This window comes from Oncorhynchus mykiss, chromosome 20 (genome assembly GCF_013265735.2).
Source record: "Oncorhynchus mykiss isolate Arlee chromosome 20, USDA_OmykA_1.1, whole genome shotgun sequence".
Classification (NCBI taxonomy): domain Eukaryota; kingdom Metazoa; phylum Chordata; class Actinopteri; order Salmoniformes; family Salmonidae; genus Oncorhynchus; species Oncorhynchus mykiss.
In genome coordinates this window covers 25,261,035-25,280,858 of record NC_048584.1, presented here as the reverse complement: position 1 = coordinate 25,280,858, position 19,824 = coordinate 25,261,035, and the positions used below count along the sequence as shown (strand labels likewise).

Here is a 19,824-nt window from a genome sequence, read left to right as displayed (position 1 = left end):
CTGCTCTGTTCGGTCAGCTCTGTTCTGTCTGTTCTGTCTGCTCTGTTCTGTCTGTATGTCTGCTCTATCTGCTATGTTCTGTTCTGCTCTGTTCTGTCTATTCTGTTCTGTCTGTCTGTCTGTTCTGGTCCCGGTACTCCTCTGAGATCTACTGTCTGGGTCTGAGTTATGTTCTAATCAACTGTCCCCCTGCACTGTGCCATAGGCCATGTCTGCTTCCTCTATAATCAAGTCTAATACCTTGAACTGCACCAGCCTGCGCTTGATTCTCTCTCAATGTGGAATCTGCTATGCTGCTGCTGGCCATAGTGTCTGTGTCTGGAAGTGTGTGTGTGTGTGGGTGTCATATAATCAACTCTTCACCAGAGAGCAGCTGCTTCCTTCGCTTGTCTTATACAGTATAATCAACTCTATCTGCCTGCTGCAGTGTGTGTGTGTGTATGCATGTGTGTGTGGGCATGCATCCTTGTGTGTGTCTACGTGTGTCTACGTGTGTCTATATGTGTGTGCGTGTGGTCCATGTGTGTATGTGCAAGCCTTCCTTCATGTGTGCATATCTCTCCATATGGCTTCACTGCTACTCACTGTCAACAGACAGGGTGATGGGTTGGCTGGTCTTGTTTTCCCCGTTCTTGTCGTTGACCGCCTGTACATAGTAGCGTCCAGCATCAGGGGCCACCGTGGACAGGATGACCAGAGTGTTGTCCAGGGTAATGGCTCTGAGGAACACAGAGAGACATGTTCGGTCACTACACTGCCAAGAACACCACACAGAAAAAAACCTCTGTAGGCTATCTGTGTGCAGGGTTTTGCTCCAGCCCAGCACAACCTGCATTATTGAGATCCTATTTGACTTATTTCTCTTGGACACACAGTCTTGCATACCACACACACACACACACACACACACACACACACACACACACACACACACACACACACACACACACACACACATACACACACACACACACAAACACAAACACAAACACAAACACACACACACACACACTTTCTTCCCCAGGAACAAATGTCCTCCGGGTATAGAACTGAATAAGATCCTAGTTTCCCTGTTGTATCCCTGTTGTTTGTACTAGCTCCTCCCCTGCTCCTGCCCCTCCCACCCTGTGCTGTGCTGTGCTGACCAGTGGACTGAGACCTAGAGCTCCTCTCCCTGCAGTCTACCAATTATAGCCCTACCTTTGTTTACAATCAATGTTTGCTTATTATCAGCACCTGTTCACCAATTTGGATCTGGATTGAATGTTTCGACACGTTGCCACCTACCCCCTCACCCTCCCTCTCCCTCCGTTTCTCTCTCTCTCTCCTCCAAGAGACAGCATACTAATGTGAATGCACCTCGTCCCTGGAGGAATACAAACCACCACCAACACTCTGAGGATCATACAGTACACACATATCCTACTATACAATCAGTGCAACAGAAAGGAAATGTTGGATAGCTATTAACAAATGCAGTGCAATGCACAAGTAAAGTTAAATACAAGCACATTCACTATTTATGCAAAAGTATGTGGGCACCTGTAAAATTAGTGGATTCGGCTATTTCAGGTACACCCGTTGCTGACAGGTGTACAGTATAAAATTGAGCACACGGCCATGCAATCTCCATAGACAAACATAGGCAGTAGAATAGTCTTACTGAAGAGCTCAGTGACTTTCAACGTGGCACCATCGTAGGATGCCGCCTTTCCAAGAAGTCACAGTTCTGTCCTGCTACAGCTTCCCCGGTCAACAGTAAGTGCTGTTATTGTGAAGTGGAAACTTATAGGAGCAACAACGGCTCAGCCACGAAGTGGTAGGCCACACAAGCTCACAGAACGGGCCCGCACATAGTGCATAAAAATCGTCTGTCCTCAATAACTGCGCACCATGCGCCATGTCAAGCGTCGGCTGGAGTGGTGTTAAACTCGTGGCCTCTGGAGCAGGGGAAACACGTTCTCTGAAGTGATGAATTGTGGCCTCTGGAGCAGGGGAAACACGTTCTCTGAAGTGATGAATTGTGGCCTCTGGAGCAGGGGAAACACGTTCTCTGAAGTGATGAATTGCGCTTAACCATCTGGTAGCCCGATGGACGAATCTGAGTTTGGCGGATGCCAGAAGAACACTACCTGCCCCAATGCATGTGCCAACTGTAAAGTTTGGTGTATGAGGAATAATGGGGTTATTTTTCATGGTTCGGGCTAGGTCCCTTAGTTCCAGTGAAGGGAAATCTTAACGCTACAGCATACAATGACATTCTAGATGATTCTGTGCTTCCAACTTTGTGGCAACAGTTTGGGAAAGGCCCTTTTCTGTTTCATTATGACAATGCCCCCGTACACAAAGCGAGGTCCATACAGAAATAGTTTGTTGAGATCGGTGTGGAAGAACTTGACTGGTCTGCACAGAGCCCTGACCTCAACCCCATCAAACACCTTTGGGATGAATTGAAACGCTGACTGCAAGCCCGGCCTAATCGCCCAACATCAGTGTCCGACCTCACTAATGCTCTTGTGGCTGAGTGGAAGCAAGTCCCCGCAGCAATGTTACAACATCTAGTGGAAAGCCTTCCCAGGCTGTTATAGCAGCAAAGGGGGAAACAACTCCATATTAATGCCCATGATTTTGGAAAGAGATGTTCAACAAGCAGGTGTCCACATACTTTTGGTCATGTAGTGTATGTGCCCCTTTAGTTTATCTTCACATGCATACCGGAGACAACATTTCTAGGTGCAATGCTCAGTACTGAACCGTCCTGAATGAACAAGGCCGTGGTATTGGAATCAACTGGAAGTCTGGGAGACTTAACGAGTATCCACTTGGCAACCAGCAGCAGTGGTAAGAGGTTGTTGTGATTAATGGTGGGTTGTAAATAAGTGGCTCGGCTGTGTGTCACGGATGGTGTGCTTTGCTTATGTTCTATTCGGAGTGGAGAGGTGCTTGGTTTGGCTTCCTGGGGTGTATGCACGCCCCTATGTACCAGCAGACCCTGACGCAGTTATAGCACAGCGAGGGTGCTGCGGTTCGCCTGCCGATACGTCCCTCCTCCTCTAATCACAGACACATACAGACACACACGCACACACACCATGAACCCCTTCACACCCCCACTCTCCCCTCACACGTACGCTGAGTTTAGATGCCATCTATGTGAAAAGTCCTGTTTATCAGCCATTAGGGTTCTGGGTGGTTCTTGAATTGCGGTGGCATTTGCATCCCTCACCTTTGTAACCACGAAAAACACTTTAAAATGACAAGTAGTTACACATCATACATGTTTTTGTTTATATTGAACTGTTTATAACAGTGACCAAATATAATGCAAATCCTTAACACTGCAAAACGATGCATTGTTTAAAGTACTTAGAGTAAGCAACTTGGCTTGTCCCAGTAGTGATGAGTTCAAGTGACATGTTTTGGAGATTTAGAGATATCTATCTATGATTTTGAATGCTAGAAAGTAAACAAAAGTATTTAATCCATTGTAAAGATCAACAAAAACAAATAAGGCTATTCAAATCTGTATTTTTTTTATTTTTTTTATTTTTTACAAATATAATATGTTTTATGTCATTGGTGTATACAAGGACCTTGATTATTCCCTCCAGTGGCACACTGTTATCGGGGGAGGGGCCGATATTAAAGAAAAGAAATAGCTAATCACACCTTTTTAATATGCCATAAATTTGAAGATTCCATCGATAATTTGGTGTGTCAAAATACAAAGTGCCATTGGCGTTACTCAATTTAAATGCAGAGAAATAATCAGATTAGCAAACAATTGGTAAAGAATGAATGACCTTAGATTTGTAATTGGTGATACCGGCATTCGTGTTTCTTTTCTCCTACTGCTGGTACAATGTCATCATTATGGTAAAACATGTATATTTCAAGTCATTATGCTGCTACAGTATATTAGTTGATTTAGAATCAGAAAATGAAACCAAACAGATAGAAATTAAACATCCAGAACATGTAAGTACATTTATTCCAAAATACCATGCTCAAAAGTAACTGCATTTCAAGAACGACCATTCTATAAGTAGGATGGCTAAAGAGCCCTGCTCCTGCTAGACTGATATTCTACTGTATAACGAGCAGTCAGGCCAGGGTCACTAACAAGAACACAGCTGAACAACAAGAACAGAAAAACCAACAATGGTCAGCAGACACAATGGGAGACCAACCGACTGATACACTGCTGCTGTGCGTGTGTGTGCATATGTGTGTGTGTGTGTGTATGTTTACCTGAGCTGAACCCCTTATAAAAACACATCTCTCCAACGTGATCTCTCCACTCCACTGCTGGAAAACAACACAATGGCCCCCAGTAGAGGAGAGAGATGGCGGTGATGGAGGAGCAGGGTGTTATTGGTGCTGTATACCTGTTCTTTGGGTTCTCTTCATGACATACAAGTTCCAACCGCTTGACTGATTGATTTTAAAATATCTCCAAGCGAGAGACACTTGTGATTCCCAGAGCGTCTCCATTGGAAAAAGTCAGTCGTTCCAAAGCGTCTCGTAGGCCTGAATAAATCCATGGTTAATATTTAACACTACTGTCCTCATCGCTGTGGAGACACATCCCAGACCGTCACCTTGCCGATGAATTATGGATTCCCATAGGGAAGTGGATGGAGTGGAACTGTCCGGAGTGTTAAACGAATCCCAGGTGATTCCTGGGACCTTTCCAAAACGGGGACAGTGTGTAACGATGCCTGTAGCTTGTAAGATAAGTAACCGTCTACGGATGAATATAGTGAGTATAGTGAGTAGATATTCACTGTATTAAACAGGCATTACTATGTAATGCAGCCAATCATCTTCATTGTGTACCTGAATACTACATACACTTCAGCAATAAGGCCCGAGTGGGTGTGGTATACGGTCAATATACCACGGCTAAGAGCTGTTCTTACGCACGACGTAACGCTGTAGTATATTGGCCCTATATCATAAACCTCAGAGGTGCCTTATTGCCACACACACACACACACACACACACACGTGTCTCCCCTGCTGCTTGTTCTCTCTTTAACCTTCAACATGAGCCCATCCCAAATTACACCTTATTCCCTACATAGTGCACCACTTATGACCAGGATCCATAGGGTTCTGGTCAAAAGTAATGCACTATGTAAGGAATAGGGTGCAATTTGGGATGCAGACCTGTGAAAGCAGTAGAAGGACTCATCTGCCATGTCTACATCAAGATACAGGCCGAAGGAAAGAGAGAGCAAGAGTGGAGGAATCTAAGGGCTGTTCTATAGCTGCTTCTTCACGGTGATTTAGTAAAGTATGAAGAAGTATTTCTATCCTTTCTTACCCCCTCTCGCTCTCTCTCTGTCTCTCTCTCTGTCTCTCTCTCTGTCTCTCTCTCTGTCTCTCTCGCTCTCTCTCTCTGTCTCTCTCTGTCTCTCTCTCTGTCTCTCTCTGTCTCTCTCTCGCTCTCTCTCTGTCTCTCTCTGTCTCTCTCTCTGTCTCTCTCTGTCTCTCTCTCTGTCTCTCTCTGTCTCTCTCTCTGTCTCTCTCTGTCTCTCTCGCTCTCTCCCTTTCTCTCTCTCTCTCTCTCTGTCTCTCTCTGTCTCTCTCTCTGTCTCTCTCTGTCTCTCTCGCTCTCTCCCTTTCTCTCTCTCTGTTAGCTGTGTTGTGAGCTGTCAGGAGCTCGGTGGTAATGATGGTTTAGCAATGTGATGATGCTGCTGCTGCATGGGATTTATCAAGACAGGGAGCTGGGAAATTAGGACAAATCAGTTATGTCGGAGTGTGTGTTTTGTAGGAGTGAGAGAGATGGTTAGAGAGAGAGAGAGAACGAAAGAGAGAGAGAGAAAGCATGTGTTTGTGTTTGTGTGAGCGTGTATGTGTATGTGCGTATGTGTGTTCGTGTGTGTCCACATGTCTATGGGTATACTTATCTCTCTCTCTCTCTCTCTCTCTCTCTCTCTCTCTCTCTCTCTCTCTCTGTCTCTCTCTCTCTCTCTCTCTCTCTCTCTCTCTGTCTCTCTCTCTCTCTCTCTCTCTCTCTCTCTCTCTCTGTCTCTCTCTCTCTCTGTCTCTCTCTCTCTCTCTCTCTCTCTCTCTCTCTCTCTCTCTCTCTCTCTCTCTCTCTCTCTGTCTCTCTCTCTCTCTCTCTCTCTCTCTCTCTCTCTCTTTTCTTTGATTCAACCCACATTTGCATTGGTATTCCACTGTAACAGCTCCCATTCACTACGGAGTCTGCCGGGAGTCTGCAATGCAGAAGGCTGGACAGCAGGCAGCATCTCTGATACATGTTGGCCACTTATAGCAAGAGACTGTGCTGTGCTGGGGCCTGGAGGTGTCATGTATCTCTGTTTGTAATTATTTCCCATCTAGGGTTTATTTATGTATTTGATGCCATGGGGGAGGAAAGTGATTGACAGCTAACACTGATAATGATTATGTACAGCTCCCATCAACATGCGTGTGTGCTTGCACATGTGTGTAGTCTTGTGTGTTTGTGTAAAACATAGTTGACATAGTGTGACAGTGTCCAGACTACTCGGAGCCACACACAATGGAAGAGTGTAATGTCATGGTAGTGTGTGTGTGTGTGTGTCCCCCCCCCCCCCCCCCCCCCCCCCGACACCCACCTCAGACCTCCATTACTTACAGACAAATAGCTGTTACCGGGGCCAGCCTCTGCCAGATTCCCCAAAGAGAAAGAGGGGTGAGGGGTCAGGGGGGATAAAGCGGCAGGCCTGGGCCAGAGCCGACACCCTGCCTTCCACCGCTCCACAACACATTGTTCTAATGAAAAGCTACAGCTTCAGGGTGGATGGAGGGAGGAGATAGAGAGGAGGAGAGGAGGGAGGCTGTTGCTCATGAAAACAGCCACTTGCTTGTCTCAGTGGGAGTGTGCTCTCATGATTTGTAGCTGGCCGCTTGACTTCTCACTCCCTACTGCTACCCCTTAACCAAGTTATTTTCACAACTATGGTATTGAGGATTCATAGTAATAGATATACATCAATTGTCACATCTCTTGATGTACTGCCTGAGAGTTGGACACAGCATGGTGGTCAGATCAGTCAGATTCCTCTACATCCTTGAGAATGTGACATCCCACCTCAGAGTTTGGTGAACATCTGAGATTTCAGCAGCATCCCTATCATTAGCAGCCTCTTCACACCTACAATACTCTGCTAGGACCTGTTTCCCCTTGAGCATTTCTATTGGCCAGTGAGTGAGTCCAGCCAGGTCAACCAGGACTAATCCTACACACACACACACACACACACACACACACACACACACACACACACACACACACACACACACACACACACACACACACACACACACACACACACACACACACACACACACACACACACACACACACACACACACACACACACACACCACAGTGAGTAATGGAGAATCCATATTATACTGACAGGAGGTGGATGTCTCAGGCAGACCTATTAATTGACCACTCTCTCTAAGCAGCAGATTACACTGGTAATTGCACAGCGGGTGTCAGCAAAGCATCAATATTCCTCCTCATCCCCAGTCTTCTCCTCTCTGTGATTTCCCAGGTAGGCCACGTTATGTTAGGTTGTTAACTGTCATGGCTACAAGGTTGTAGGGCTGTAGCACTCAGAGATAAATCCATGACTCAACGTCTTGAGAGACAAGAGAGACGTTTCCGGATGAAAAAAGAGAGATAGAGAGAAATGGTTGACTAAGAAAGAAAATGCATGCCAGGGCCCGCTTGACTCCTCTACTCCTCCTCGCGCCTGACTCCTCTACTCCTCCTCGCGCCTGACTCCTCTACTCATCCTCGTGCCTGACTCCTCTACTCCTCCTCGTGCCTGACTCCTCTACTCCTCCTCGTGCCTGACTCCTCTACTCCTCCTCGCGCCTGACTCCTCTACTCATCCTCGCGCCTGTCTCCTCTACTCCTCCTCGTGCCTGACTCCTCTACTCCTCCTCGTGCCTGACTCCTCTACTCCTCCTCGTGCCTGACTCCTCTACTCCTCCTCGCGCCTGTCTCCTCTACTCCTCCTCGTGCCTGACTCCTCTACTCCTCCTCGTGCCTGACTCCTCTACTCCTCCTCGTGCCTGACTCCTCTACTCCTCCTCGTGCCTGACTCCTCTACTCCTCCTTGCGCCTGACTCCTCTACTCCTCCTCGTGCCTGACTCCTCTACTCCTCCTTGCGCCTGTCTCCTCTACTCCTCCTCGTGCCTGACTCCTCTACTCCTCCTCGTGCCTGACTCCTCTACTCCTCCTCGTGCCTGACTCCTCTACTCCTCCTCGTGCCTGACTCCTCTACTCCTCCTCGTGCCTGACTCCTCTACTCATCCTCGTGCCTGACTCCTCTACTCCTCCTCGTGCCTGACTCCTCTACTCCTCCTCGTGCCTGACTCCTCTACTCCTCCTCGTGCCTGACTCCTCTACTCCTCCTCGTGCCTGTCTCCTCTACTCCTCCTCGTGCCTGACTCCTCTACTCCTCCTCGTGCCTGACTCCTCTACTCCTCCTTGCGCCTGACTCCTTTACTCCTCCTCGTGCCTGACTAGTCTACTCCTCCTCGCGCCTGACTCACCTTCCAATCTGGCAAACGGTGCGGTGCAATTCCGGGTAAATGTGTTTACTGAAGGAGGCTCTGATTATACAGCACATTAAGTCTCGGGAATAACACAACAAATCACAGCCCCCAAATGGAAAAGGCCCTTTCAATTGCATCTCATTCAATGAGAGAAGAGTAATTGCTATTAGAGCTAAATAAGTACTTTTTCTCCCCTCGGCCTCACCCAGCCCTGGCACACTGCATTCCAATGAGCACGGCCGGGACACAGCCAGTCTAAAACCAACTAGTGCAGAGCAGATCGGCCGGAATTCGAGACACTAAACCTGTTCAGGACAGTGGTGATCAATCAAATATAGAGAAGCAGATTGGAGACAAAGAAGGCAGTTTGGGTTTTACATTTTTGAACAGATGACTGCTCTTTTCAGTTAAGGGCCATATTTCTGTTGTTGAAGCTAAACAGGATCACTATGAAGAGTACATAGAACCCTTTCTCTGCGACAAGGACGCTAACAGTCAGAGGACAGAGCAGACTAGGTGGATGCCAGAAAGAACAGCTGCATAGGCTGCGCGGGCGGCAGAGAGATAACAGTCGCAGGCCCACTATGAGACATTGCCTCTGTCAAGGGAAACTGGAGGCAGGGGAGCCGAAATGGGGGAATTCTCTGAGCTGCCATGGATCTTGTTTACTTTACATATCCATAGTGATAGATACTGTATGTTCATTTCCCTGTTCGTTCCAGGGAGACCAGTCCAATGTGCCTTTGAAAGTTGAGAAAAACGTAACTAAGTTACACTCAGAATCTTTCTCCAAGGCTACACTTTCACACATAACTAAACCCGCCTTCATGTCCTTGGAATCCAAAGCCCTCACCGACTCCCCTCCCATCCACCCTGCTATGGGGGGACCTGCCTGGCTACCTGGCTGACTACAGTGTGATGAAAGTCATCTCTGAACAGCATCAATTGTGCCAAAGCAGAACGTAAAGGAGAAGGAGTCATACCACACCCAGGGTCAATTGTGTTCAATTTTACAAGATGTTATATTGCTTTGTTATTCTGGAAATATTCCTTTCTATAGTGGTAGAGGAGAGAGGAGAGGAAAGATAGAGACAGGTGGTGAGAAGAGATGCTGCAAATGACATGTATGACACCTCAACTAGATGACGTGAGAGAGAGAGGGATGGAGAGAGAGAGGGATGGAGAGAGAGAGAGACTTGAATAAAGCCTTTTTACAATTTTGAATTTGAGAGAGAGAAAACCTGAGAGAATGGGAGGGAGAAACATGTTGTCCCCCACAAATAATGCAGAGCCCCCCTTGGGCCAATTGAGATATCGTGTGTGACTAACACATTTCAGTTATCATGTGTGACCACAGATTATCCATTATATTGATCAGATTCTCAAGTGGCCGCTGTAACAATGAAAATAAACGTCTTCTAAAATGGAAGGCAGTCTGGGTACCAGTCTCTTTAGCTTATCCACTCTTTGTAGTCCATGTCATGTGCCAAAGACTCTCTGGCAATAACAAGGAGTGGCAAGGATTATTTGCTAAAGAGACTGGTACCCAGGCTAGAAGGCAGTCGGGAGGAGACAAGATCAGGTGGGACCATTCTAGCCAATGAGAGGGCAGATACGCGTGTGAACAACTCTGATATAAAGTGTTTTTTTTTCTCAAAGTTGCCGGGACGTCACGTGTCCTACTTATATCAGTACACTAATAATAACCTATGCACTAAAAAACTTATATTCGATCAAATAAGCCACACGTAGCAAATAAGCCATTACAGTTTTTGTTAACCAAATTCAACACTCTCTCATTGACCTCCATTTCGGGCCCAGTTATCCCTCTAGCTTTACCTCTTCCTCTCTGGTGTGACTCACAAATTTCAGTTAATTACTATAGCTCCCGTCTTGGGCCAATCAGTGTAATTTTGAAAATGCCGGTTTTCTAGAGCAAGACACATCATTCAACCAAGTTGAGTCCAAATCGGGCCGGTGCTGTCCGAGATATCGCGCGTGACTAACGTGCTAACAGACGGAAGCAGACCGATCCACAGTCCCCTGCCCGATTTCATTGTGAGGAACAACAAAAATCAATGCCCTCATTTAGATTCTCTGTGCCTGTCTCTCCCGTGGTGGCTGTTGCTCTCCTCTCTCTCCAAACACACCTGCGCCCCAGAGGCTAGAGTGAACTTTATACAGACCAGTAATGAGTATATAAGTTCTCTGCTGCAGTGAGAGGACAGGCTGCACAGGCTATTGGTGACAACAAGCAGTCACGCCTTGGCCTTAGTTATCTTTGTTTTCTTTATTATTTTGGTTAGGTCAGGGTGTGACATGGGGGATTTATGTGTTTTGACTGGTCTAGGGGTTTTGTATGTTTATGGGGTGTTTTCTGGTCTAGGTGTTTATTGTAAGTCTATGGTTGCCTAGATTGGTTCTCAATTAGAGGCAGGTGCTTATCGTTGTCTCTGATTGGGAACCATATTTAGGCAGCCATGTTCTTTGGGTATTTTGTGGGTGATTGTTTCCTGTCTTTGTGTCATTGCACCAGATAGGACTGTTTTGGTTTTCACATTTGTTGTTTTGTATTTTTGTAGTGTTCTCGTTTATCATCTATATTAAACATGTTGAACACTAACCACACTGCATTTTGGTCCTCCTCTCCTTCAACGGAAGAAAACCGTTACACACTCTCTCTCTATTTTCTTTTATTTAACTAGGCAATTCAGTTAAGAACAAATTATTGTTTACAATGACAGTCTAGGAACAGTGGGTTAACTGCCTTGTTCAGGGGCAGAACGACAGATTTTTACCTTGTCAGCTCTGGGATTCGATCTTGCAACCTTTCAGTTACTGGCCTAATGCTCTAAAACACTAGGCCCCCTGCCACCCTTCTCTCTCCCTTTCCCTCTCTCCCTCCTCTCTCTTTCTACTAAGGCTTTAAAGCCACTACAGAGTGGATGCCTGTGGCGCTATTCAAATTCAATTAAATAATTGTTTTAAAAAAAGACCACCATGTTATCGCCAGTGCTTATTTGCACATATTAACCTTGACAGCTCGTTTGTGTGGAATTTGAAAGTTAGGATCTAGAGAGCGGGAGGCAAGGACAAGGGTGTATAGAAGGACACACGGTGGGTGGCCCTGTGCCTGGCGAGAGAGAGTGAGAGGGGGAGAGAGAGAATGTGTGTTTGAGAGAGAAAGTTATGAGAATGAGCTTCTTTCAGATAGTCTGACACCAGCTCAGAGTCACGTGGGTCGTGCGCCAGCCAGGCTAACTTTCCGATGGGAAACATATGAAAAGTGAAAGAGTTCAATGTAGTGTTTTGATTAGTCTTTTGCAACATCATGTTTTGTATACAATGAGGTTCCGACCTCTTTACCCACCCCACAGCAGGAAGGAAACACACCAGACTCATTAGTCAGGTGGTCTTTACCTCTTCCTCTACCTCTTTCCCCACCCTTTTACAACTTTCCTCAAATCAATTCTCTTCTATTCTCTCTCTCTCCTTCCTTCATCCTCTCTCTCCTTGTCTCATTGTCATTCAGGGACGGGTGATGATTACTGATTACTGATGATGAGTATCAGATAAGGAAGCCGCAGTCTAACCTAAGGGAAGGTCACCTCCCTGATGAATACACAGACACATGATGAGGGAGGGGTGGGTCACCTTTATCACACATACATGCTGTGTCCCCTCACACACACACACACACGCACACACACACACACACACACACACACACACACACACACACACACACACACACAAAGCTGTCACCTTGGCTGTAGCTGCCTGTCTCCTAGTCCTACAGTCCTGTAGTGGATATATATATATATGGAGGCAATCCTTCTACTGAAAATTAGCAGTGCTCCCAGTCTCCCACTCAGGCCAGAAAACTAGCACCTCTTTCCAAAAGCAACTCTCTATTTGACCCCTTTTCCATTTTAAGAGGGGGAATGCCAAGACAAGAAACCAAGACAAGAATCCTATTTGAGGCTGTTAGCGGCTCTGCCAGGCACTCAGAGTGCCACAGAGCCCCCTGTCCCCCCTCTCAGAGGCCCCTGTCTGGCCCCAATGTAGTCTGATAGTACCAGGCCTCTCTTTGACCTGGTAAACAAGTCTCCCTCACTGCCTCGCCTCCATTTGGAGGGCAGAATAAAGGGAGAGTAGAGGCGAGGCCCTGGGAGTACATTTCACTGAGGCAAAGACTATTTCAAGTGATGGAGACATAGTTACAACCAGATAGAACATGCACCCTATCACGCTCTGTCTCACTTTCCCCTTCTCTCTCTCTCTCTCTCTCGCTCTCTCTCTCTCTCTCTCTCTCTCTCCCTCTCTCCAACTCTCTCTCAAACACATGCACAATCAACCACATAGCATATAGATACATAAAATCCACAGATGCAGCCCACACATATGAAACACAATAGACTGAACAACACATTCACACAAACACATAATAGACAACATATCTATTGTTATGCAAATAGATAACATCTTGATGGAAAAAACGACACATTGTCTGTGACAACAATAACAGAGAGGTACATATATATATATATATATATATATAGACAGAGAGAGAGACAGAGAGAGAGACAGAGCGAGTGAGCTGCATAAGAGACAGCATCATCGTGCATCTTACATGCGGCTGCTGGGCGGAATCTTGCGTCCGTCTCTGAACCATGTGACCTGCGGCTGGGGAAAGCTCCTGATGCGTGGAGCGGGAACAACCGCCCCCTCCCCCTGAGAGACCGACTGGGCACGCTCACCCTCTTCAAAACTGCCCATGACTAAAGAAAGAAAGGAGAGACAAACAGAAAACAAATTACAGTTGAGTTATTACTGAGGAGAATATTCTCTCTCAAACTTGATCTTTTGTCTCCGAAAATGTTTTCACTATCTGTTTTTTTGAACTGAGGTGTTATATTGAACCAGTTGGTCAGACAGCTGATAAGTTGATCAAATATTTTTTTTATAAAAAATTGTACTTTGGCAACTGTAGAACTGATATAATGTAACTGTCATATTCATATTACATAATAATGCAGTCTTCCTGTCTTTCTCAAACTTTCTTTAATTTTGGTTTCCTTTTCAAATTCAAACATCGTGTCGGCAATAAATACGTTTTTCGAAAAAAAGATCAGATTTTGGCTGCCTGTGTAAACGCAGCCATTATCACCTCAGACTCAATAAGAGTGGGTTGCTGAAGAATAGTAGCTTCACTTTCTCTTTAGTGCCCACAAGGTTGTTCCAATGAGACTACATGCTTGAGCAGTGGCTGTCATTGATGAAGTAGGCCTAGTTGTGCTACAAGCCATTAAAGACACAGAGCTGGGGACTCGAAAGGTAACTTTCTGTCAGTTTCCCCGCCAAATAGATGTTCAAAATCCAATAAATCCTCTCTAACCTCTCTATGTGAATAATACATCAAACAGTCAATTAAGTTACCACACATTTTAGAAATAATACCATCTTTGATACATGCAAAAGCCTTTAGACTTTGAACCAAACAGATTTCCTGAATGTGTAGAATGACAGTGGTCAATTGTGGCAAATCTCTTTTTTCTTTCAAAGAGAATAAATCTGTAATCTGGTATTGCTGTGCTGCTGTACTGCTTAGGACCCAAATGGAAATCTGTGAAGTCTTCAAATCCCTCGACTTTGCTTTGATGTCGTCGTTGTTCCTAATCTGCAATGCTTCTCCTCGCTGTGTTCCTCTTTCAGAGAGGTGTGTCTCTGCAATCCTAATTGTCTGGTCTAACCTCCACTCTCCCTCTGTTTCTCTGTCTCTCCTCTCCTTTTCAGTCTCCCACCCTCCCTCTCTCTCCCCCTCTCATTCTCCCTCTCTCTCTCCCGCTCTCACCCTCCCTCTCTCTCTCCCCCTCCCTCTCACCCCCCCCTCTCCCCCTCTCATTCTCTCTCTCTCCACCTCTCTCTCTCTTCCCCCTCTCATTCTCCCTATGTCTCTCCCCCTCCCTCTCTCTCTCCCCCTATCATTACCTCTCTCCTCCCCTCTCATTCTCTCTCTCTCTCTCCCCCTCCCTCTCTCTCTCACCTTCTCATTCTCTCTCTCTCTCCCCCTTTCATTCTCCCTCTCTCTCTCCCCCTCCCTCTCTCTCTCCCCCTCTCATTCTCTCTCTCTCTCCCCCTCTCATTCTCCCTCTCTCTCTCCCGCACTCCCCCTCCCTCTCTCTCTCTCCCCCTCCCCCTCTCTCTCCCCCTCTCATTCTCCCTCTCTCTCCCCTTCCCTCTCTCTCTCCCCCTCTCATTCTCTCTCTCTCCCCCTCTCTCTCTCTCTCCCCCTCTCTCTATCTCCTGCTCTCACCCTCCCCTTCTCTCTCCCCCTCTCTCTCCCCCTCCCTCTCATTCTCCCTCTATCTCTCCCCCTCTCATTCTCCTACTCTCTCTCCCCCTCTCATTCTCCCTCTCTCTCCCCCCCTCCCTCTCTCTCGCCTGCTCTCCCCCTCCCTCTCTCTCTCTCCCGCTCTGATGCAGGTGTATTGGTATCGGTATGTATTAGGATCCCTTTTAGCCACAGCAAAAGCATCAGCTACTCTTCCTGGGGACTACAGGAAACATGACATAATACATAATACAGAACATTATTGGTCAAGGACTGAACTACATCAATTTAACATCACACATAGCCTACATATCAGTACATACACACAATATCTAGGTCTATTACATAATACATTGGAAATTACAATACAAGATACACAAAATGGCTGTGTCTCTTCACTTCCCTTTCTGCAGTATGGTTTTCTTTTATCTCTTTTTTGAATCTGGTTTCATTGCTAGCTTGAGTTACCTGGGGTGGTAGAGAGTTCCATGTAGTCATGGCTCTATTTAATACTGTGTTTCCCAGCCTCTGTTCTGGACCTGGAGACTGTGAAGAGATGCATGTGTTGCACCGATGAGTGTCCGTACCTTCAACACATCAATACCTCGTACAAAGACCAATAGTGATGCAGTCAATCTCTCCTCAACTTTGAGCCAGGAAAGATCAAAATGCATATTACTGACACTTTCCCTCTGTGTACATCTAAGTGCGATACGTGCTGCTTTGTACTGGACCAACTGAAATGTACCTATGTCCCTCTTTGCGGCACGTGACCACACAGCTGAGCAGTAGTCCAGGTACGACTGAGATATCAAGAAGGCAGAGCAAAGCCCTATGATGGACAGACTTCTTCCGATTTAAGCAACCATTGAGTCTATATGTTTTGACCATGACAGCTTGTTATCTAGGGTGACACCCAGCAGTTTAGTCTCCTCAACTTGCTCAGATGCCACATTATTTAATAGTAGATGTAAATGAGGTTTAAGGAACAAGTGATTTGTTACAAAAATGAAGCTTTATTCCTTTCCTTCCTACTCTGTTTCACATTCAACACATCACAAGCTGCTGGCGGAGGTGAGGGAGAGAGAGAGAGAGAGAGAGTGGGGGTTGGTAAGAGATAGAGGGAAAGAGAGATAGAGGGAAGAAGGAGGGAGGAAAAACTGAAAGAGGGTGGCAGATAATAGAGAAAGAGATGTGTGTAAAAAACAGAGAGAGAGAGAGAGAGAGAGAGAGAGAGAGAGAGAGTGAGAGAGAGAGAGAGGGGGGGGTAAAGAGAGAGAAGGATATACAGTATCTAGAGAGAGAGGGGGGGTAAAGAGAGAGAAGGATATATATTATCTAGAGAGAGAGAGAGAGAGAGAGAGGGGGGGGGTAAAGAGAGACAAGGATATACATTATCTAGAGAGAGAGAGAGAACGCCCAATTTTTCAGTTTTTGATTTGTTAAAAAAGTTTGAAATATCCAATAAATGTCGTTCCACTTCATGATTGTGTCCCACTTGTTGTTGATTCTTCACAAAAAAATACAGTTTTATATCTTTATGTTTGAAGCCTGAAATGTGGCAAAAGGTCGCAAAGTTCAAGGGGGCCGAATACTTTCGCAAGGCACTGTATCTATACAGAACACATCAATAAATAATAATTACACTATACATATCTATACAGAACACATCAATAAATAATAATTACACTATACATATCTATACAGAACACATCAATAAATAATAATTACACTATACATATCTATACAGAACACATCAATAAATAATAATTCCACTATACATATCTATACAGAACACATCAATAAATAATAATTACACTATACATATCTATACAGAACACATCAATAAATAATAATTACACTATACATATCTATACAGAACACATCAATAAATAATAATTACACTATACATATCTATACAGAACACATCAATAAATAATAATTACACTATACATATCTATACAGAACACATCAATAAATAATAATTACACTATACATATCTATACAGAACACATCAATAAATAATAATTACACTATACATATCTATACAGAACACATCAGTAAATAATAATTACACTATGCAGAACAAATGTCTAAATGCAACATCCAACAATTTCAACGATTTTACTGAATTACAGTTCCTATCAGGAAATCAGTCAATTGAAATAAATAAATTAGGACCTAATCTATGGATTTCACATGACTGAGCATGGGTGCAGCCATGGTGGGCCTGGGAGGGCATAGGCCCACCCACTTGGGAGCCAGGTCCACCCACAGGGGAGCCAGGCCCAGCCAATCAGAGTGAGTTTTCCCCAACAAAAGGGATATATTATTTATTACAGACATAAATACTCCTCAGTTTCATCAGCTGTTCAGTGGCTGGTCTCAGACAATCCTGCATGTAAAGTAACCAGATGTGGAGGTCCTGGGCTGGCGTGGTTACACGTGGTCTGCGGTTGTGAGGCCGGTTGGACATACTGCCAAATGATCTAAAACAACGTTGAAATATGGTACAAAAATGAACATACAATTCTCTGACAACAGCTCTGGTGGACATTCATGTAGTCATCATGCCAATTGCAGGCTACCTCAAAACTTGAGACATCTGTGGCATTGTGTTGTGTGACAAAACTGCACATTTTAGAGTGGCCTTTTAATTTCCCTAGCACAAGGTGTAATGATCAGGCTGTTAAATCAAGTTCTTGATATGCTACACCTGTCAGGTGAATGGATTCTCTTGGCAAAGAAGAAATACTCACTAACAGGGATGTAAATAACATTTGAGAGAAAAAAGATTTTTGTGCTTATGGAACATGTCTGGGATCTTTTATTTCAGCTCATGCAACATGGAACCAATACTTTAAATGTTGTGTTTATATTTTTGTTCAGTATATATACACATCATTTACACATTTAGATATTATTCTACATGAGAGGCACAAAACAACTAAAAGCAGATTCACCTAAGTTGGTGGAGACTGATGGCTCGCCAGGGTTGGCAATCCCAGGTAACTTATTCGTTTGAAGGTTATCAATGAGGTAAGGTATGGCAGAAGTCTAAGCAAGGGGCTTTACAGACAAAAAGAGTGCAATGCTTCGATCTACGAGACTTCAAAGAGGGCCAGCTTACTTTCTGATAGATAATGCAATGATGTATACTGAACCTAGCGCCCGTAATAAAGCGCAATTCGCCATAATAAACTGGGAACAATGGCTTCAATACAGTGGCAACTGTATTCATATTGACGATAACCGGAATGAATATTGTCTGAATGATTTGTTTTCTGCTATTTAACGAAAGATGGGACCTGTTCCTATAGAATAAGCTTATTTGAATTCTTCATTTCTTAACTAACTCATCAACATGCCTTTTGAAAGATAGCTTTTTGTCGATCCTGATGGCCAGATATTTACACGCGGGGACACCATCCAAACTACGTACGCATAAATCATCAAATTCATTTTCACGTGATTTGGAAAATAAGATGTTGTCACGACTTCCGCCAGAAGTCGGTTCCTCTCCTTGTTCGGGCGGCGTTCGACGTTGCCGGTCTTCTAGCCATCGCCGATCCACCTTTCATTTTCCATTTGTTTTGTCTTGTCTTCCTGCACACCTGGTTTACATCTCCTACTAATTCACATGTGTATTTAACCCTCTGTTCCCTCCATGTCTGTGTGGGATATTGTTTATTGTCAAGGTTGGCACGCTGCCGGCTGGTTTCCCCTGGGTTTTCTTTATTACCCGTGCTTTGTGGCAGCCGGTACTTTATTACCCGTGCTTTGTGGCAGCCGGTACTTTATTACCCGTGCTTTGTGACAGCCGGTACTTTATTACCCGTGCTTTGTGGCAGCCGGTACTTTATTACCCGTGCTTTGTGGCAGCCGGTACTTTATTACCCGTGCTTTGTGGCAGCGGTACTTTATTACCCGTGCTTTGTGGCAGCCGGTACTTTATTACCCGTGCTTTGTGGCAGCCGGTACTTTATTACCCGTGCTTTGTGGCAGCCGGTACTTTATTACCCGTGCTTTGTGGCAGCCGGTACTTTATTACCCGTGCTTTGTGGCAGCCGGTACTTTATTACCCGTGCTTTGTGGCAGCCGGTACTTTATTACCCGTGCTTTGTGGCAGCCGGTACGTTATTACCCGTGCTTTGTGGCAGCCGGTACTTTATTACCCGTGCTTTGTGGCAGCCGGTACTTTATTACCCGTGCTTTGTGGCAGCCGGTACTTTATTACCCGTGCTTTGTGGCAGCCGGTACGTTATTACCCGTGCTTTGTGGCAGCCGGTACTTTATTACCCGTGCTTTGTGGCAGCCGGTACTTTATTACCCGTGCTTTGTGGCAGCCGGTACTTTGTACTTTGTGCTGCCTCACTTGTTCTGTGGGCATTTGTTTTGTGACGCGGTTGCATTCTGTATTATGATTGCCTAAGTAAAGTGCTTTGTCCATTCATCTCTGCTCTCCTGCGCCTGACTTCCATGCACCAGCTACACCCACCACTGACAGATATACATGGTTTAACCTGAATTAAGTACCAATTTCAGTTCAACTAAGGCTTTCTGCAGGGCAATAATGGCAGATTGTATGCATTAGCATACACCACAGTGTCATCGGCATACAGGTGAAAGTAAATATTTCTTTAGAGATAAAACAATATTGTTAATGTAAATAGTGAAAAGAACCGGACTAAGAATCGATCTGTGTTGGACACCCTTTGTTATGTCCAGAAAACCTGATATAACACCATCAATAAATACACACTGTGTTCTGTACTGTAAATACTATTCAAAGCAGCCTGGTGCAGGCCAATTGATGAAAGCCTCTGAATAAGTAATAAGTGGTCCACAGTGTCGAATGCTTTAGGTCAATAAAAATGGATGCTCATTGTTTCTTCTTATCCAAACAAATAAGAAC

At 45.2% G+C, this 19,824-nt stretch overlaps 1 protein-coding gene across 5 annotated transcripts in view; it reads right to left on the bottom strand.

The window, feature by feature from the left end:
- The window catches only part of sdk2b (sidekick cell adhesion molecule 2b), a 461,496-nt gene that overhangs the window by 73,567 nt on the left and 368,105 nt on the right, over window positions 1–19,824 (bottom strand). For all 5 annotated transcript variants that reach the window (XM_036956065.1, XM_036956068.1, XM_036956066.1 and 2 more), the window contains exons 4-5: window positions 13,209–13,356; window positions 586–719 (exon numbers count right to left, since the gene is read on the bottom strand). In XM_036956065.1, coding sequence (XP_036811960.1) covers window positions 586–719; window positions 13,209–13,356 — 282 coding nt within the window. The remainder of the gene's footprint in view (window positions 1–585; window positions 720–13,208; window positions 13,357–19,824) is intronic.